This window comes from Aquarana catesbeiana, linkage group LG06 (genome assembly GCF_042186555.1).
Source record: "Aquarana catesbeiana isolate 2022-GZ linkage group LG06, ASM4218655v1, whole genome shotgun sequence".
Taxonomy (NCBI): Eukaryota; Metazoa; Chordata; class Amphibia; order Anura; family Ranidae; genus Aquarana; species Aquarana catesbeiana.
In genome coordinates this window covers 50,522,896-50,539,644 of record NC_133329.1, presented here as the reverse complement: position 1 = coordinate 50,539,644, position 16,749 = coordinate 50,522,896, and the positions used below count along the sequence as shown (strand labels likewise).

General features: G+C 41.6%; 1 protein-coding gene across 2 annotated transcripts in view; it reads right to left on the bottom strand.

Moving 5' to 3' along the window:
- The window catches only part of LOC141148390 (interferon-induced very large GTPase 1-like), a 106,464-nt gene that overhangs the window by 14,067 nt on the left and 75,648 nt on the right, over nt 1-16,749 (bottom strand). Inside the window, exons 3-6 of one of the 2 annotated variants that reach the window (XM_073635837.1) lie at nt 14,933-15,029; nt 6,918-7,154; nt 1,882-2,118; nt 1,169-1,213 (exon numbers count right to left, since the gene is read on the bottom strand). In XM_073635837.1, coding sequence (XP_073491938.1) covers nt 1,169-1,213; nt 1,882-2,118; nt 6,918-7,137 — 502 coding nt within the window. In that variant the 5' untranslated portion in view covers nt 7,138-7,154; nt 14,933-15,029. The remainder of the gene's footprint in view (nt 1-1,168; nt 1,214-1,881; nt 2,119-6,917; nt 7,155-14,932; nt 15,030-16,749) is intronic. The other variant, XM_073635836.1, reaches the window with a different exon arrangement.

The following is a 16,749-nucleotide window of genomic DNA, read 5'->3' as shown; positions in this document are numbered from 1 at the left end:
TAAATGATCCAGGAGTCTCCTCCTTAGAGGAAATATGTATTTCTATCACAAAGGCTGGTATATATGTTGTAAACGCCCATAAGGGCCACTTAGCATCCAGGTTGGTGCTGGGTCCTTTCGCTAGCGAAATAAAAGGTTTGTTTTCCTGGAGTCTGTGTCCGGAGTCCATTACTGGTTTCCCAGAACTCATAGAGCCGTTTGCTGCTACATCCCCACAAAGAGGTAACGCTGCTTTATGTCGTCACTGGGAGTGAGGTGACAAGTTATGGCTGAGCTGGTGCAGTAGGACACAGACTCTGCGGTATCGCCTCAAAATGCGGTATTCAGGAAGGCATAACAGTGTCACAGGAAGAGTTCTTCACAGTAAAGTGCTTCATATATCAAGTGTATCTGAGCGAACGGCTCTCTTCTAATTCTGGGGTGCCACCTTAATGCTGATTTTCGCATGACTGTGGCCCCGGCTTAGTTACCGGGCATTGGCGAGCGCATTTACAAAGACCTCTGCTCTAAGCAATGTCCCAACATTAAAACATTTTCCTTTCATTTTCACTGAACAAGATTAGAATTTACTGAAATAAAGAAGATTTATTTGTAGATTAAGATGACCAGATTTTTTAAAGTGAAATCTGGGGACATTTTTTTTTTTTTTACTAGTAATGGTGGCAATCAGTGACTCCGACGCTGCCAACGCCCGCCTCACAGCCTGTTAGGTCTTACTTTCCGGGCCCTGGTGGGGAGCGGAGGAAGATCACTCCACCAGTGAAGGCAAGGAGATAAGCAGGCAGGCGGCTGGCTGGGACTTGAGCCAAGGCAGAAGAACATGCGAGCGGGGCTAAATGGGCATGCACCCAAAACTGAAGAAATATTCCCTCCGCTCCGACCAGCACATGGTCATCAGAAAGGGGCACAGATCATGGAAAAAATACACCCCCTAAGCTAGTAAGATTATTTTTTTTAATTCTGCACTGACTGTCTTTGAAATTGCCCCAGCCCCTGTTCAAATCCAACAAAACTGGGGACAGACTTGGTCCAGGGACAGTGTGCTCAATTCAGGGACTGTCCCCAGAAACCGGGGTGTCTGGTCACCCTATTGTAGATGTGAAAGGCTCATCTAACAGACAGTATGTTCTTAGTGACAATCTACCTTCACCTCAAACATTTTTCTTACCTGGCTCAGTTATGCCAAATCTTCCTCTCCTGTTGCTTGGAGTAGCTGGTAAGAAGAAATCAAAATATGACAGTGTTAATGTGCAATATAATAGTTTCAGGACTTTTGCAAAATATTGCTGCCTTGACATAAAACACACAGCGAGAGACAATAAAATATCCCAAAGCAACAAAGTGTGAACCAAATATTAAAGGTTCACTTTAAGTTATTAATGTGGCAATTTAAGCAGGGCAAGACCAAGAGGCAGGCAAAAAAGATGTCCAGCAGGAGGGGGGGCATGATGTTTTATTATGGTGATATTTCTAGGCTGGTATGTAGTATACACCAGGCTATTTGTTAAGCAGCTCATAGATTATTTGACTTTCTTTCCTTCCACAGCTGTAGGAAAGAAAAACACAGTCAGCATTGATAGGGGAAAGCTTCCTGCAGATCTATTGTGTACTGGACAGGAATGGGGGGGGTGTAGTAGCATGGGGAGCCTCCCCAGACTGCAGTCAACATTGATGACTGCTAGCTGCTATAGCCGCTGCTATTAATTGCATGTAAAAAATCTGACAGGCTGGTTGTACCCAAGTTGATCGACTTGGGTACAATCAGTCTGCCCATAGATGGATCGAATCTTAATCCATGGATTGAATTTCAATCCACGTATGACTGACTTTAGTTCCAGTCTGACACTTGTTATTAAGCAATGCTGACAAATGCCAGATTACCTTGTTCTGGTTGGTCTAGTTTTCGTTTGGGTGCTCTCTTTTTGGTTGAAGTTTGCCCGGTGTTTTGTGAAGTTCCTGGAATGGCACCACTTGCTTGTACTTTACTTGTTCTCTTCCTAATGGGTTTAGAACTTGGCCCGACACCAAAATATGTCACTGCTGTTGGCTTCACATCCTTTATTTTCTTTCCAGGTGATGTAGCTGTCTTTGCTTTTGACATCTTAGGAGTTTTACATACTGAAACAATACAGGAAAGAATTTATATAGTATGATGGTGATTTTTCTTTCTGTTCATAAACACATGAGTTGAATTATGAAAATTTTTATGTCATATTGGAACATGTTATAGCTGGAACTAGAGATAAGCCTAACTGTTCAATGTTTGGCTTATTAGGTAATCACCTACATGGTCAGAGCTTCTGCAGCCAGAAAGCATTAATTTAGTGGCAATATACAGCATCTCACAAAAGTGAGTACACCCCTCATATTTTTGTAATAAATATTTTATTCTATCTTTTCATGTGACAACACTGAAGAAATTACACTTTACTGCACCCCTTCAACCTCTGCAGCAATGCTGGCAGCACTCTTTTTTTTAAATCAGATCCTTTTTTTATATTTATATGCAAACAATATTAAGCCAATACAAGAAAATTATACAAACAAAATCACATTAAACAAAACACAGCCCAAGAACAAGGATAGGGGGGGGGGGAATATCCTAGCAGAAGAGAATTGGGCATGTAAAGCATATCTTAGTTGGAGGAATTGATAGAACCAATTAGAATGTAAAGAGAACTCTCCCCTTAGATCTTCAAAGGATTTAAGTACCGTATATACTCGAGTATAAGTCGAGTTTTTCAGCACTTTTTTTGTGCTGAAAGTGCCCCCCTCGACTTATACTCGAGTCAAGCACTTTTCTGCAGCAAAAAATTTCATTTTCCAAACCGATTTTGGGGCCCCGTATCTCAGGGCCACTTGGTGCTAGGAACCCCAAATTTGGCGTGCAAACCCAGTTGAACTGGTACCACAACATAGCCAAAGATGTAGGTCCTAGCACTAAGTGGCTCCGAGATACGGGGCCCCAAAGCCAGTTCGGAAAATGTAATTCTCTGCTACAGAAAAGTGCTTGACATTTTCTGAACCGATTTTTGGGGCCCTGTATCTCGGGGCCACTTGGTGCTAGAAACCCCAGCTTTGGATATTTTATGGTGCTAGTTCCACTGGGTTTGCACACCAAATTTGGGGTTCTTAGCACTAGGTGGCCCCAAGATACGGGGCCCCAAATTCGTTCAACTGTGTCCATCCACAGCAATGTCATTTTGGGACCCTTTGGGTTCAGAGACCCCAAATTTTGGCTGCAGCTAGGGGGCATCTAGGAACCCTTAACTACCGAGTTTGAAGTTCGGGGGACCTATGGCTGCAAATGGGCACAGTGAGGCATGCAAATGGGCACAGTGATGCTGCAAATAGGCATTGTTGACCCTCTTTTCCACTTACAGTAGCTGTGCATTTCTCACCCTCGTCTTATACTCGGGTCAATAAGTTTTTCCCATTTTTTTGTGGTAAATTAGGGCCTCGACTTATACTCGGAACGACTTATACTCGAGTATATACGGTATACTGTTTTCATATAACTGAGCTAGAGTTGTTATTCCTAATTTCCCCCATCTCTGAAAGCCTCTAGGAGCCAAAATTTGAGGAAGTCTATCATTTTCCCATATAGGGCTGTATCTAGTAGGATAAGAGACATCCAGTATTTTTTTAACTGTATCCCATATTTTACATATTAACCTGCAGGTAGGCATATCGGCAAGCGAGACACCCCCTCTTGCACCATCTAGGACATAGAGTGGTAACCCTTAAATGCATAAGAAAATAATCGTTGAGCAGGAAGAAGTGTCTGCACAGACTCCTATCCAGCAAAGTGCTGTAGTTGGGATGCAAAAAGTATAACCTTGGATTAGAAACTGCCAGACCGCCTGCATTTTTGGGGTGTTGTAGAATCTCCAATTTAATGCGAGGGGTTTTGTTCCGCCCTATTAATGATGTTTTATTATGGTGATATTTCTAGGCTGGTATGTAGTATGCACCAGGCTATTTGTTAAGCAGCTCATAGATTATTTGACTTTCTTTCCTTCCACAGCTGTAAGGAAAGAAAAACACAGTCAGCATTGATAGGGGAAAGCTTCCTGCAGATCTATTGTGTACTGGATGGGAAGGGGGGGGTGTAGTAGCATGGGGAGCCTCCCCAGCCTGCAGTCAACATTGATGACTGCTAGCTGCTATTAATCGCCTAAATATGGTATAAATCTTAATAAAGATCCAGATCGGGGCATTATGTAAACAATAAAGAAGCTGAGGCATCCATATCATCTTAATTAGATTAATACGGCCTATTAACGATAAGGGGAGCTTATTCCAGGTTTTACTTTTATTTTGGAATCTAGAAAGTAATGGAAGTGTATTATCCACAATATATGACTGTGGGGAGTCAGACATAGTTATACTCAAATATTTTATAGAAGAAACAACCTTAAGATGAGAAAGTGTAGATGGCAGCGAATCTGGAAGGGGATCCAGAGGCATTAGCATGGATTTCTCCCAGTTTATGCCTAACCCGGAAAACCTGCCAAACTCCTTAATATATTTCATTACCGCCAGCAGGGAGGAGCAGGCATTGGCCAGGAAAAAAAAAGAAGATCATCTGCATATAATGATATCTTTTCCTTCATATCTCCCCTAATCAAACTGGTAACATTGGAAGAGGCCTGCATAAGACATGCCAAGGGCTCTATAGCCAGGGCAAAAAGCAGGTGGGACAGTGGACACCCCTGCCTAGTGCCCCGGAAGTATTTAAAACTGGGAGATTGAAGCCCATTGACCCTAACCGATGCCACCGGAGCAGAGCATAACAACCGCCCCCACTGGCAGAAGCCAGAGCCAAGCCCAAATTTTTAAGGATGGCCTATAGGTATGGCCATTCGACACTATCGAAGGCCTTGATTGCGTCCAAAGCCAAAAAGGCACGATTTGAGTGGCCCGGAGCCGGAACCTGCATATTTAAATATGCGCATCTGATATTGAATGCGGTTGACTTATTGGGCATGAATCCTACCTGATCTTAATGGATAATATGTTTAATAACCTTATTTAATCTAGTAGCAAGTATCTTAGCAAGAATTTTAACATCTGTGGATAGTAGAGAGATTGGTCTGTAAGATTCAGGCCGTAGCAAGTTTTTATGCTTTTTAGGTATGACTACAATTACAGATTGACCCATAGTGTCTGGAAGCCGGCCCAGATGAAAAGCCTCATTTAATGTACTAAGGAGGGCAGGAAGCATCTCTTTATTATATTTTTTATAGATCACTATAGGGAGACCATCAATCTCTGGGGCCTTGGAGTTAGGGAAGCACTTTCCACTTCCAGTAAGGTGAGTGGAGCATTAAGAATTTCTCTCTCTTCTTGTGGGATAACCGGAAGATTAATAATGGCCAAAAAACTAGATAGCTCTGTTGGGGTATAGTCAGCCCTAGAACTATACAAATCCTGATAATAGGACTTAAAAATAGATATAATAGAGCTAGTCTGATTAAAAACCTCCTCCTCTACATTCATTAGAGCTGAAACATGTGTAGGGTTGGATTGAGACATTACCATCTGAGCCAATAGTCTACCATTCGCCACTCCCTCAGCCCATCTAAGTCTTTTCTGGAAGAAGAGTTTATTCCTAGCTCTAGAATCCAACAGTTCATTCAGCCTATTTTGAGATGAAAGCCATTCTTGTTGGATATCCAGAGAGGGATTCGGAATGTACAGGGCTTCCGCCCTGGAGGTATCAGCCTTTGTAAGCTCAAGCTCTCTACGGGAGGCACTTTTAATAATACTTACATTCTGGATTAACATTCCCCGAAGATAGGCCTTTAAAGCATCCCATACAACTCGTATGGAAGCAGAGCCCAAGTTGAGGGACCAAAAATCCACAATTCGAGTGGAAATGGCATCCTCGTTGGGAAATATTTCCAACCAAAAGGGGTTCATGACATATTGGACGCCCGATGCTGGCAGCTCTCATACATCTATTTCACAAAGACAACCTCTGGATATGACGCTGGGCACGTGCACTCAACTTCTTTGGTTGACCATGGTGAGGTCTGTTCTGAGTGGAACCTGTCCTGGTAAACCGCTGTATGGTCTTGGCCACCGTGCTACAGCTCAGTTTCGGGGTCTTGGCAATCTTCTTATAGCTTAGGCCATCTTTATGTAGAGCATCAATTCTTTTTTTCAGATCCTCAGAGAGTTCTTTGCCATGAGGTGCCATGTTGAACTTCCAGTGACCAGTATGAGAGAGTGAGAGCAATAACACCAAATTTAACACACCTGCTCCCCATTCACCTTGTAACACTAACGAGTCACATGACACCAGGGAGGGAAAATGGCTAATTTGGCCCAATTTGTACATTTTCACTTAGGGGTGTACTCACTTTTGTTGCCAGTGGTTTAGACATTAATGGCTGTGTGTTGAGTTATTTTGAGGGGACAGCAAATTTACACTGTTATACAAGCTGTACACTCACTACTTTACATTGTAGCAAAGTGTCATTTCTTCAGTGTTGTCAAATGAAAAGATATTAAAATATTTACAAAAATGTCAGGAGTGCACCAGGCTATTTGTTAAGCAGCTCATAGATTATTTGACTTTCTTTACTTCCAGCTGAAAGGAAAGAAAATCACAGTCAGCATTGATAGGGGAAAGCTTCCTGCAGATCTATTGTGTACTGGACAGGAATGGGGGGTGTAGTAGCATGGGGAGCCTCCCCAGACTGCAGTCAACATTGATGACTGCTAGCTGCTATAGCCGCTGCTATTAATTGCATGTAAAAAATCTGACAGGCTGGTTGTACCCAAGTTGATCACACTGCCCATAGATGGATCGAATCTTAATCCATGGATTGAATTTCAATCCATGTATGACTGACTTTAGTTCCAGTCTGACACTTGTTATTAAGCAATGCTGACAAATGCTAGATTACCTTGTTCTGGTTGGTCTAGTTTTCGTTTGGGTGCTCTCTTTTTGGTTGAAGTTTGCCCGGTGTTTTGTGAAGTTCCTGGAATGGCACCACTTGCTTGTACTTTACTTGTTCTCTTCCTAATGGGTTTAGAACTTGGCCCGACACCAAAATATGTTACTGCTGTTGGCTTCACATCCTTTATTTTCTTTCCAGGTGATGTAGCTGTCTTTGCTTTTGACATCTTAGGAGTTTTACATACTGAAACAATACAGGAAAGAATTTATATAGTATGATGGTGATTTTTCTTTCTGTTCATAAACACATGAGTTGCATTATGAAAATTTTTATGTCATATTGAAACATGTTATAGCTGGAACTAGAGATAAGCCTAACTGTTCAATGTTTGGCTTATTAGGTAATCACCTACATGGTCAGGAGCTACTGCAGCCAGAAAGCATTAATTTAGTGGCAATATACAGCATCTCACAAAAGTGAGTACACCCCTCATATTTTTGTAATAAATATTTTATTCTATCTTTTCATGTGACAACACTGAAGAAATGACACTTTACTGCACCCCTTCAACCTCTGCAGCAATGCTGGCAGCACTCTTTTTTTTTTAAATCAGATCCTTTTTTTATATTTATATGCAAACAATATTAAGACAATACAGGACAATTATACAAACAAAATCACATTAAACAAAACACAGCCCAAGAACAAGGATGGGGGGGGGGGGATATCCTAGCAGAAGAGAACTGGGCATGTAAAGCATATCTTAGTTGGAGGAATTGATAGAACCAATTAGAATGTAAAGAGAACTCTCCCCTTAGATCTTCAAAGGATTTAAGTACCGTATATACTTGAGTATAAGTCGAGTTTTTCAGCACATTTTTTTGTGCTGAAAGTGCCCCCCTCGACTTATACTCGAGTCAAGCACTTTTCTGCAGCAAAAAATTTCATTTTCCAAACCGATTTTGGGGCCCTGTATCTCAGGGCCACTTGGTGCTAGGAACCCCAAATTTGGTGTGCAAACCCAGTTAAACTGGTACCACAACATATCCAAAGATGTACGTCCTAGCTCTAAGTGTCCCCGAAATACGGGGTCCCAAAATCGGTTCGGAAAATGTCATTCTCTACTGCAGAAGTGCTTGACATTTTCTGAACCGACTTTGGGGCCCTGTATCTCAGGGCCACTTGGTGCTAGGAACCCCAAATTTGGTGTGCAAACCCAGTTGAACTGGTACCACAACATAGCCAAAGATGTAGGTCCTAGCACTAAGTGTCCCCGAAATACGGGGCCCCAAAATCGGTTCAGAAAATGTCATTCTCTGCTACAGAAAAGTGCTTGACATTTTCGGAACCGATTATTGGGGCCCTGTATCTCGGGGCCACTTAGTGCTAGAAACCCCAGCTTTGGATATTTTATGGTGCTAGTTCCACTGGGTTTGCACACCAAATTTGGCGTTCTTAGCACTAAGTGGCCCCAAGATATGGGGCCCCAAATTCGGTCAACTGTGTCCATCCGCAGCAATGTCATTTTGGGACCCTTTGGGTTCAGAGACCCCAAATTTTGGCTGCAGCTAGGGGGCATCTAGGAACCCTTAACTACTGAGTTTGAAGTTCGGGGGACCTATGGCTGCAAATGGGCACAGTGAGGCTGCAAATAGGAATTGTTGACCCTCTTTTCCACTTACAGTAGCTGTGCATTTCTCACCCTCGTCTTATGCTCTGGTCAATAAGTTTTTACCATTTTTTTGTGGTAAATTAGGGCCTCGACTTATACTCGGAACGACTTATACTCGAGTATATACGGTATACTGTTTTCATATAACTGAGCTAGAGTTGTTATTCCTAATTTCCCCCATCTCTGAAAGCCTTTAAGGGCCAAAATTTGAGGAAGTCTATCATTTTCCCATATAGGGGTGTATCTAGTAGGATAAGAGACATCCAGTATTTTTTTAACTGTATCCCATATTTTACATATTATCCTGCAGGTAGGCATATCGGCAAGCGAGACACCCCCTCTTGCACCATCTAGGACATAGAGTGGTAACCCTTAAATGCATAAGAAAATAATCGTTGAGCAGGAAGAAGTGTCTGCACAGACTCCTATCCAGCAAAGTGCTGTAGTTGGGATGCAAAAAAGTATAACCTTGGATTAGAAACTGCCAGACCGCCTGCATTTTTGGGGTGTTGTAGAATCTCCAATTTAATGCGAGGGGTTTTGTTCCGCCCTATTAATGATGTTTTATTATGGTGATATTTCTAGGCTGGTATGTAGTATGCACCAGGCTATTTGTTAAGCAGCTCATAGATTATTTGACTTTCTTTCCTTCCACAGCTGTAAGGAAAGAAAAACACAGTCAGCATTGATAGGGGAAAGCTTCCTGCAGATCTATTGTGTACTGGATGGGAAGGGGGGGTGTAGAAGCATGGGGAGCCTCCCCAGCCTGCAGTCAACATTGATGACTGCTAGCTGCTATTAATCGCCTAAATATGGTATAAATCTTAATAAAGATCCGTATGGGTATCCAGATCGGGCATTATGTAAACAATAAAGAAGCTGAGGCATCCATATCATCTTAATTAGATTAATACGGCCTATTAACGATAAGGGGAGCTTATTCCAGGTTTTACTTTTATTTTGGAATCTAGAAAGTAATGGAAGTGTATTATCCACAATATATGACTGTGGGGAGTCAGACATAGTTATACTCAAATATTTTATAGAAGAAACAACCTTAAGATGAGAAAGTGTAGATGACAGTGAATCTGGAAGGGGATCCAGAGGCATTAGCATGGATTTCTACCAGTTTATGCCTAACCCGGAAAACCTGCCAAACTCCTTAATATATTTCATTACCGCCAGCAGGGAGGAGCAGGCATTGGCCAAGAAAAAAAAGAAGATCATCTGCATATAATGATATCTTTTCCTTCATATCTCCCCTAATCAAACTGGTAACATTGGAAGAGGCCTGCATAAGACATGCCAAGGGCTCTATAGCCAGGGCAAAAAGCAGGTGGGACAGTGGACACCCCTGCCTAGTGCCCCGGAAGTATTTAAAACTGGGAGATTGAAGCCCATTGACCCTAACCGATGCCACCGGAGCAGAGCATAACAACCGCCCCCACTGGCAGAAGCCAGAGCCAAGCCCAAATTTTTAAGGATGGCCCATAGGTATGGCCATTAGACACTATCGAAGGCCTTGATTGCGTCCAAAGCCAAAAAGGCACGATTTGAGTAGTCCGGAGCCGGAACCTGTATATTTAAATATGCGCATCTGATATTGAATGCGGTTGACTTATTGGGCATGAATCCTACCTGATCTTAATGGATAATATGTTTAATAACCTTATTTAATCTAGTAGCAAGTATCTTAGCAAGAATTTTAACATCTGTGGATAGTAGAGAGATTAAGAATTTCTCTCTCTTCTTGTGGGATAACCGGAAGATTAATACTGGCCAAAAAACTAGATAGCTCTGTTGGGGTATAGTCAGCCCTAGAAGTATACAAATCCTGATAATAGGACTTCAAAATAGATATAATAGAGCTAGTCTGATTAAAAACCTCCTCCTCTACATTCATTAGAGCTGAAACATGTGTAGGGTTGGATTGAGACCTTACCATCTGAGCCAATAGTCTACCATTCGCCACTCCCTCAGCCCATCTAAGTCTTTTCTGGAAGAAGAGTTTATTCCTAGCTCTAGAATCCAACAGTTCATTCAGCCTATTTTGAGATGAAAGCCATTCTTGTTGAATATCCCGAGAGGGATTCGGAATGTACAGGGCTTCCGCCCTGGAGGTATCAGCCTTTGCAAGCTCAAGCTTTCTACGGGAGGCACTTTTAATAATACTTACATTCTGGATTAACATACCCCGAAGATAGGCCTTTAAAGCATCCCATACAACTCGTATGGAAGCAGAGCCCAAGTTGAGGGACCAAAAATCCACAATTCGAGTGGAAATGGCATCCTTGTTGGGAAATATTTCCAACCAAAAGGGGTTCATGACATATTGGACGCCCAATGCTGGCAGCTCTCATACGTCTATTTCACAAAGACAACCTCTGGATATGACGTTGAGCACGTGCACTCAACTTCTTTGGTTGACCATGGCGAGGCCTGTTCTGAGTGGAACCTGTCCTGGTAAACCGCTGTATGGTCTTGGCCACCGTGCTACAGCTCAGTTTCGGGGTCTTGGCAATCTTCTTATAGCTTAGGCCATCTTTATGTAGAGCATCAATTCTTTTTTTCAGATCCTCAGAGAGTTCTTTGCCATGAGGTGCCATGTTGAACTTCCAGTGACCAGTATGAGAGAGTGAGAGCAATAACACCAAATTTAACACACCTGCTCCCCATTTACCTTGCAACACTAACGAGTCACATGACACCCGGGAGGGAAAATGGCTAATTTGGCCCAATTTGGACATTTTCACTTAGGGGTGTACTCACTTTTGTTGCCAGTGGTTTAGACATTAATGGCTGTGTGTTGAGTTATTTTGAGGGGACAGCAAAATTACACTGTTATACAAGCTGTACACTCACTACTTTACATTGTAGCAAAGTGTCATTTCTTCAGTGTTGTCAAATGAAAAGATATTAAAATATTTACAAAAATGTCAGGGGTGCACGCGCTGTTGTGAGATACTGTAACCACTACCACTAAATGATTGATTTTCAGTCCACCAGCTTGTTTCACATTATCACATGCTGGTAAGCAGGTGCTTCCAAGTGGGTTCTAAAGTGTAAAAAAAAATTCTACTTTGTTCATGCTCTGAGGTTAACTAGGTCAACTTTGTTGCAAATTGTTACAATGTATAAATGTTGCACTGTGTCCTTAGGTTGACTCGCTAGGCTGGTGGTTCCTGGGAAGAAAAGGGGGATAATATTGCTGGACAGGTTTTCCCCCTCTCTTTTCAAGGAATTTACTATCCCCTTGCAGGTCATACCATATAAATAGGGGCTCATTAGTGCCCTAGAAGGGAGTTTGTGAAAAGTATGCCAAAATGTAACTGTTACTCTGCGGGGACGGACATCTCCTTGGAGGAAGCCTAGTTGAGGTCTTGAATCTGTGGATCTTTATGGACTTATAGCGGCCAGTCATGGACTTACAGCATTGTATGGATTAGTACCAGATCATGGACTTTAAGGGATTGATTGCTACCTATTGTGGATTTATTGCCTTTTATGGACTCTTGTCTTGAGCAGAACTCTTAAAGGATATAGCCCTCTGCCTAAGGTATGACCACTTCATGGGGCACTACAGAGTTTTGTATAGGAAAGTGTGTGGAATATGTCTTTGAGAACTGTTATAGGGCGTACACACGGTCGGACTTTGTTCGGACATTCCGACAACAAAATCCTAGGATTTTTTCCGACGGATGTTGGCTCAAACTTGTCTTGCATACACACGGTCACACAAAGTTGTCGGAAAATCCGATCGTTCTGAACGCGGTGATGTAAAACACGTATGTTGGGACTATAAACGGGGCAGTGGCCAATAGCTTTCATCTCTTTCTTTATTCTGAGCATGCGTGGCACTTTGTCCGTCGGATTTGTGTACACACGATCGGAATTTCCGACAACGGATTTTGTTGTCGGAAAATTTTTATCTCCTGCTCTCCAACTTTGTGTGTCAGAAAATCCGATGGAAAATGTCCGATGGAGCCCACACATGGTCGGAATTTCCGACAACACGCTCTGATCGGACATTTTCCATCGGAAAATCCGACCGTGTGTACGGGGCATTACTTGTTACTTGCAACTATTAAACACTAAAATATCTTATTTGTTCATCTAACTCCCTGTGTTTCTCTTGGAGGTCTATCAGGTGTTGCCAGGAGGCATGTCACAACAGAGTCTACATTTCTCACAGTTGTCCTTGGTAACTACTAAGGTTCCTTTCACACGGGTGGCCAGGAGAGATAAAAACAGATGATTGATCCACATTTGTAATGCCCCCCCCAAATACTACTACTAGTGTAAAAGGAACCTAAGACTGTACACATTGGACAAGTCCACATTCCTTACTTTTAGTAGCACTTTTTCCGGCAGTTTTGAAAAGCTTTTTGAATATGGCAACTGAAGAGATAAATGAATATATCCCCTTTTATAACACAAATACAGGTGAAACTCGAAAAATTTGAAAATTGTGCAAAAGTTCATTTATTTCACTAATGCAACTTAAAAGGTGAAACTAATATATGAAATAGACTCATTACATGCAAAGCAATTTAGTTCAAGCAGTGATTTGTCATAATTGTGATGATTATGGCTTACAGCTCATGAAAACCCCAAATCCACAATCTTAGAAAATTAGAGTATTGTGAAAAGGTGCAATATTCTAGGCTCAAAGTGTCCCACTCTAATCACCTGCAAAGGGTTCCTGAGCCTTTAAATGGTCTCTCAGTCTGGTTCAGTAGGAATCACAATCATGGGAAAGACTGCTGACCTGACAGTTGTGCAGAAAACCATCATTGACATCCTCCATAAGGAGGGAAAGCCTCAAAAGGTAATTACAAAAGAAGTTTCCCAAAGTGTTCCCAAAGTGCTGCATCAAAGCACATTAATAGAAAGTTATGTGGAAGGTAAAAATGTGGAGGAAAAAGGTGCACAAGCAACAGGGATGACCGCAGCCTGGAGAGGATTGTCAGGAAAAGGCAATTCAAAAGTGTTGGGGACTTTAACAAGGAGTAGACTGAGGCTGGAGTCGGTGCATCAAGAGCCACCACACACAGACGGATCCTGGACATGGGCTTCAAATGTCGTATTCCTCTTGTCAAGCCACTCCTGAACAACAAACAACGTCAGAAGCATCTTCCCTGGGCTAAAGAAAAACAGTCCTGGTCTGTTGCTCAGTGTTCCAAAGTCCTCTTTTCTGATGAGAGGAAATTTTGCATCTCATTTAGAAACCAAGGACCCAGAGTACGGAGGAAGAATGGAGAGGAAGTCCAGTGTGAAGTTTCCACAGTCTGTGTTGATTTAGGGAGCCATGTCATCTGCTGGTGTTGGTCCACTGTGCTTCATTAAGTCCAGGGTCAACGCAGCTGTCTACCAGGAGATTTTGGAGCACTTCATACTTCCTTCTGCACACGAGCTCTATGGGGATGCTAACTTCATTTTCCAGCAGGACTTGGCACCTGCCCACACTGCCAAAAGCACCAAAACCTGGTTCAATGACCGTGCGATTACTGTGCTTGATTGGCCAGAAAACTCGCCTGACATGAAAGCCATAGAGAATCTATGGGGCATTGCCAAGAGAAAGATGAGAGACATGAGATCGAACAATGCAGAAGAGCTGAAGGCCCCTATTGAAGCATCCTGGTCTTCCATAACACCTCAGCAGTGCCACAGGCTGATAGCTTCCATGCCATGCCGCATTGAGGCAGTAATTGCTGCAAAAGGGGCCCAAACCAAGTACTGAGTACATATGCATGCTTGTTGTATGTACAATCCTTGTTTTATTGATTGCATGTAATATTCTAATTTTCTGAGATTGGGGATTTGGGGTTTTCATGAGCTGTAAACCATAATCATCACACTTATGACAAATCATGGCTTGAACTATCTTGCTTTGCATGTAATGAGTCTATTTCATATATTAGTTTCACCTTTTAAGGTGCATTAGTGAAATAAATTAACTTTTTTCACGATATTCAAATTTTTCAAGTTTCACCTGTACATGATAGAGTACATGAATAAAAAGATAAACCTGATGTTTCCTTTCGGAGGAATAAAGTAGAATGCAAGCAATACTAGGCCATGTGTTGAACACCGCCTGCTAGGACCTCTGTGTGTTACTGGACTATACATTTTCCTTATAATTTGGTAACTCGCTTAGATTACTAACTGCCACCAACAGGGAAAACCCAAAGGCTATGGTGTGGAAAAGTCCTACAAATAAATCCCAATATCCCTGTGGGGATCCCTGGGGGAGACTAAAGCTGGCTATACATTAGTAGATTTTTAAATGAAAATTCTCAGAACATTCAACAGCTTGACAACATAAAATTTTGGAATGAATGGACTTTACCAAACAAAATCCACTTTAATTGTTAGAAATTAGTTCTTTCCTGCTCCTTCAATTTGTCTTCTCACTGCAGTTGAAAATGAATGTTGGTTTGATCCCACTAATGATTAGAAAATTAAATGAACATTCTTAAATAAAAAAAGAAAAATGTAGTCAAAATTCTACCAGTGTATGGTAAATTTAAGCATTCCTTGGATTTCTTGCCTTTGGGAAACCACACCCACCACTAATGATATAGATAATTCACACATATATGATATATGTATATATATTTAGTTCAAAAATATAGTGTAGTGCAACTTATTAAATCTCGTTAAGTGCAATAAAATTTTACATATAAGATAAAGTGCAATAGTGCAATATATTCCAAAATATGTGCAATCCCACTATTCATTCAAAACAAAATAGTCCTGTATATAATCTACAAAGTCCAAAAGTCCATAGCAAGATAGATCAAAAACTGGAGAAACACCTTCAATTATCTCCTATAGTGCTCATCCTTCACCAGGTGAATAACCTACTCACCTCAAACATGAAAGTAAAACGCCTGTGTTATATTGTGTTCTGAGTACAGATCCGCAGAGACCAGCTCCTTAGTCCTCTTAATTGCACTCCCGATGGCTCTATCCTCCAACTCCACAAGTATGGGCAATACTTCCGCCGCAGATGTTATGGAAAATGTAAGAGGCACAGACATAGTGTACTCTCGCTTAACACACTTTTATTCTCGCATATACAGATATACACTTACTAAAAACAGAGCTTGGTAAAAGCATTCGGTATCATTTGGTTTGGTCTAACGGGTGTTTCTCTGGTTTTTGATCTATCATGCTATGGACTTTTGGACTGTAGATTATATACAAGATTATTTTGTTTTGAATGAACAGTGGGATTGCACATATTTTGCATTATATTGGACTTTATGTTATATGTAATAATCTTATTGCACTGAATGAGATTTAATAAGTTACGCTACACTATATTATTGAATAATTGGTTGTAAATAGCGGTGAGTGAAGCACTGTAAGTGTTTGTGCTAGCACATATTTTTGGTTGAATTATTTTATCAGATTTAATAATTTTAGTGTGATAGCGCTGATTTCCTTTAAGCAAATATATGCAATCTTGTAATAGATTTAATTTTCCAGATTTGGGAGAGGAGTTTGATTTTTACTTTGGACAAATGACGAAAAATGCCAAATGATGGCCACTAGAAAGGTAAACTAATGTACCACATGTTACAGGATGAGAAGATATCAATAAAATGATCAACAAACAAGACTTCTCCATGTGGAGGAATAAACTAGGATGTATCCGATATTATTTGTTGGCCTATGTACGGACTCTGGCTGAACAACGCCTTCCCTGACCTCTGGCTGACATTGAACGATGTGTTTTCCCGATAATATTGTATGTGAGTTCATTGCCTGTTGGATCATTAGCTGTCACCAACAGTGCAATCCCAAGAGCCATGACCTGGGAGAGTCATGCAGACAAATCCAGGACTCTATGGGGGGCACCCTAGGGAAAGACGAATGCCCTGTACACACGATCGGACATTGATCAGACATTCCGACAACAAGATCCATCGTTTTTTTCTGACGGATGTTTGCTCAAACTTGTCTTGCATACACACGGTCGTACAAAGTTGTCAGAATTTCCGAACGTCAAGAACGCAGTGACGTACACCACGTACGACGAGACTATAAAAGGGCAGTACAATACCAAGCGCGGCACCCTTTGGGCTCCTTTTGCTAATCTCGTGTTAGTAAAAGTTTGGTGAGAGATGATTCGCGCTTTTCAGACTCGTGGTTTTCAGA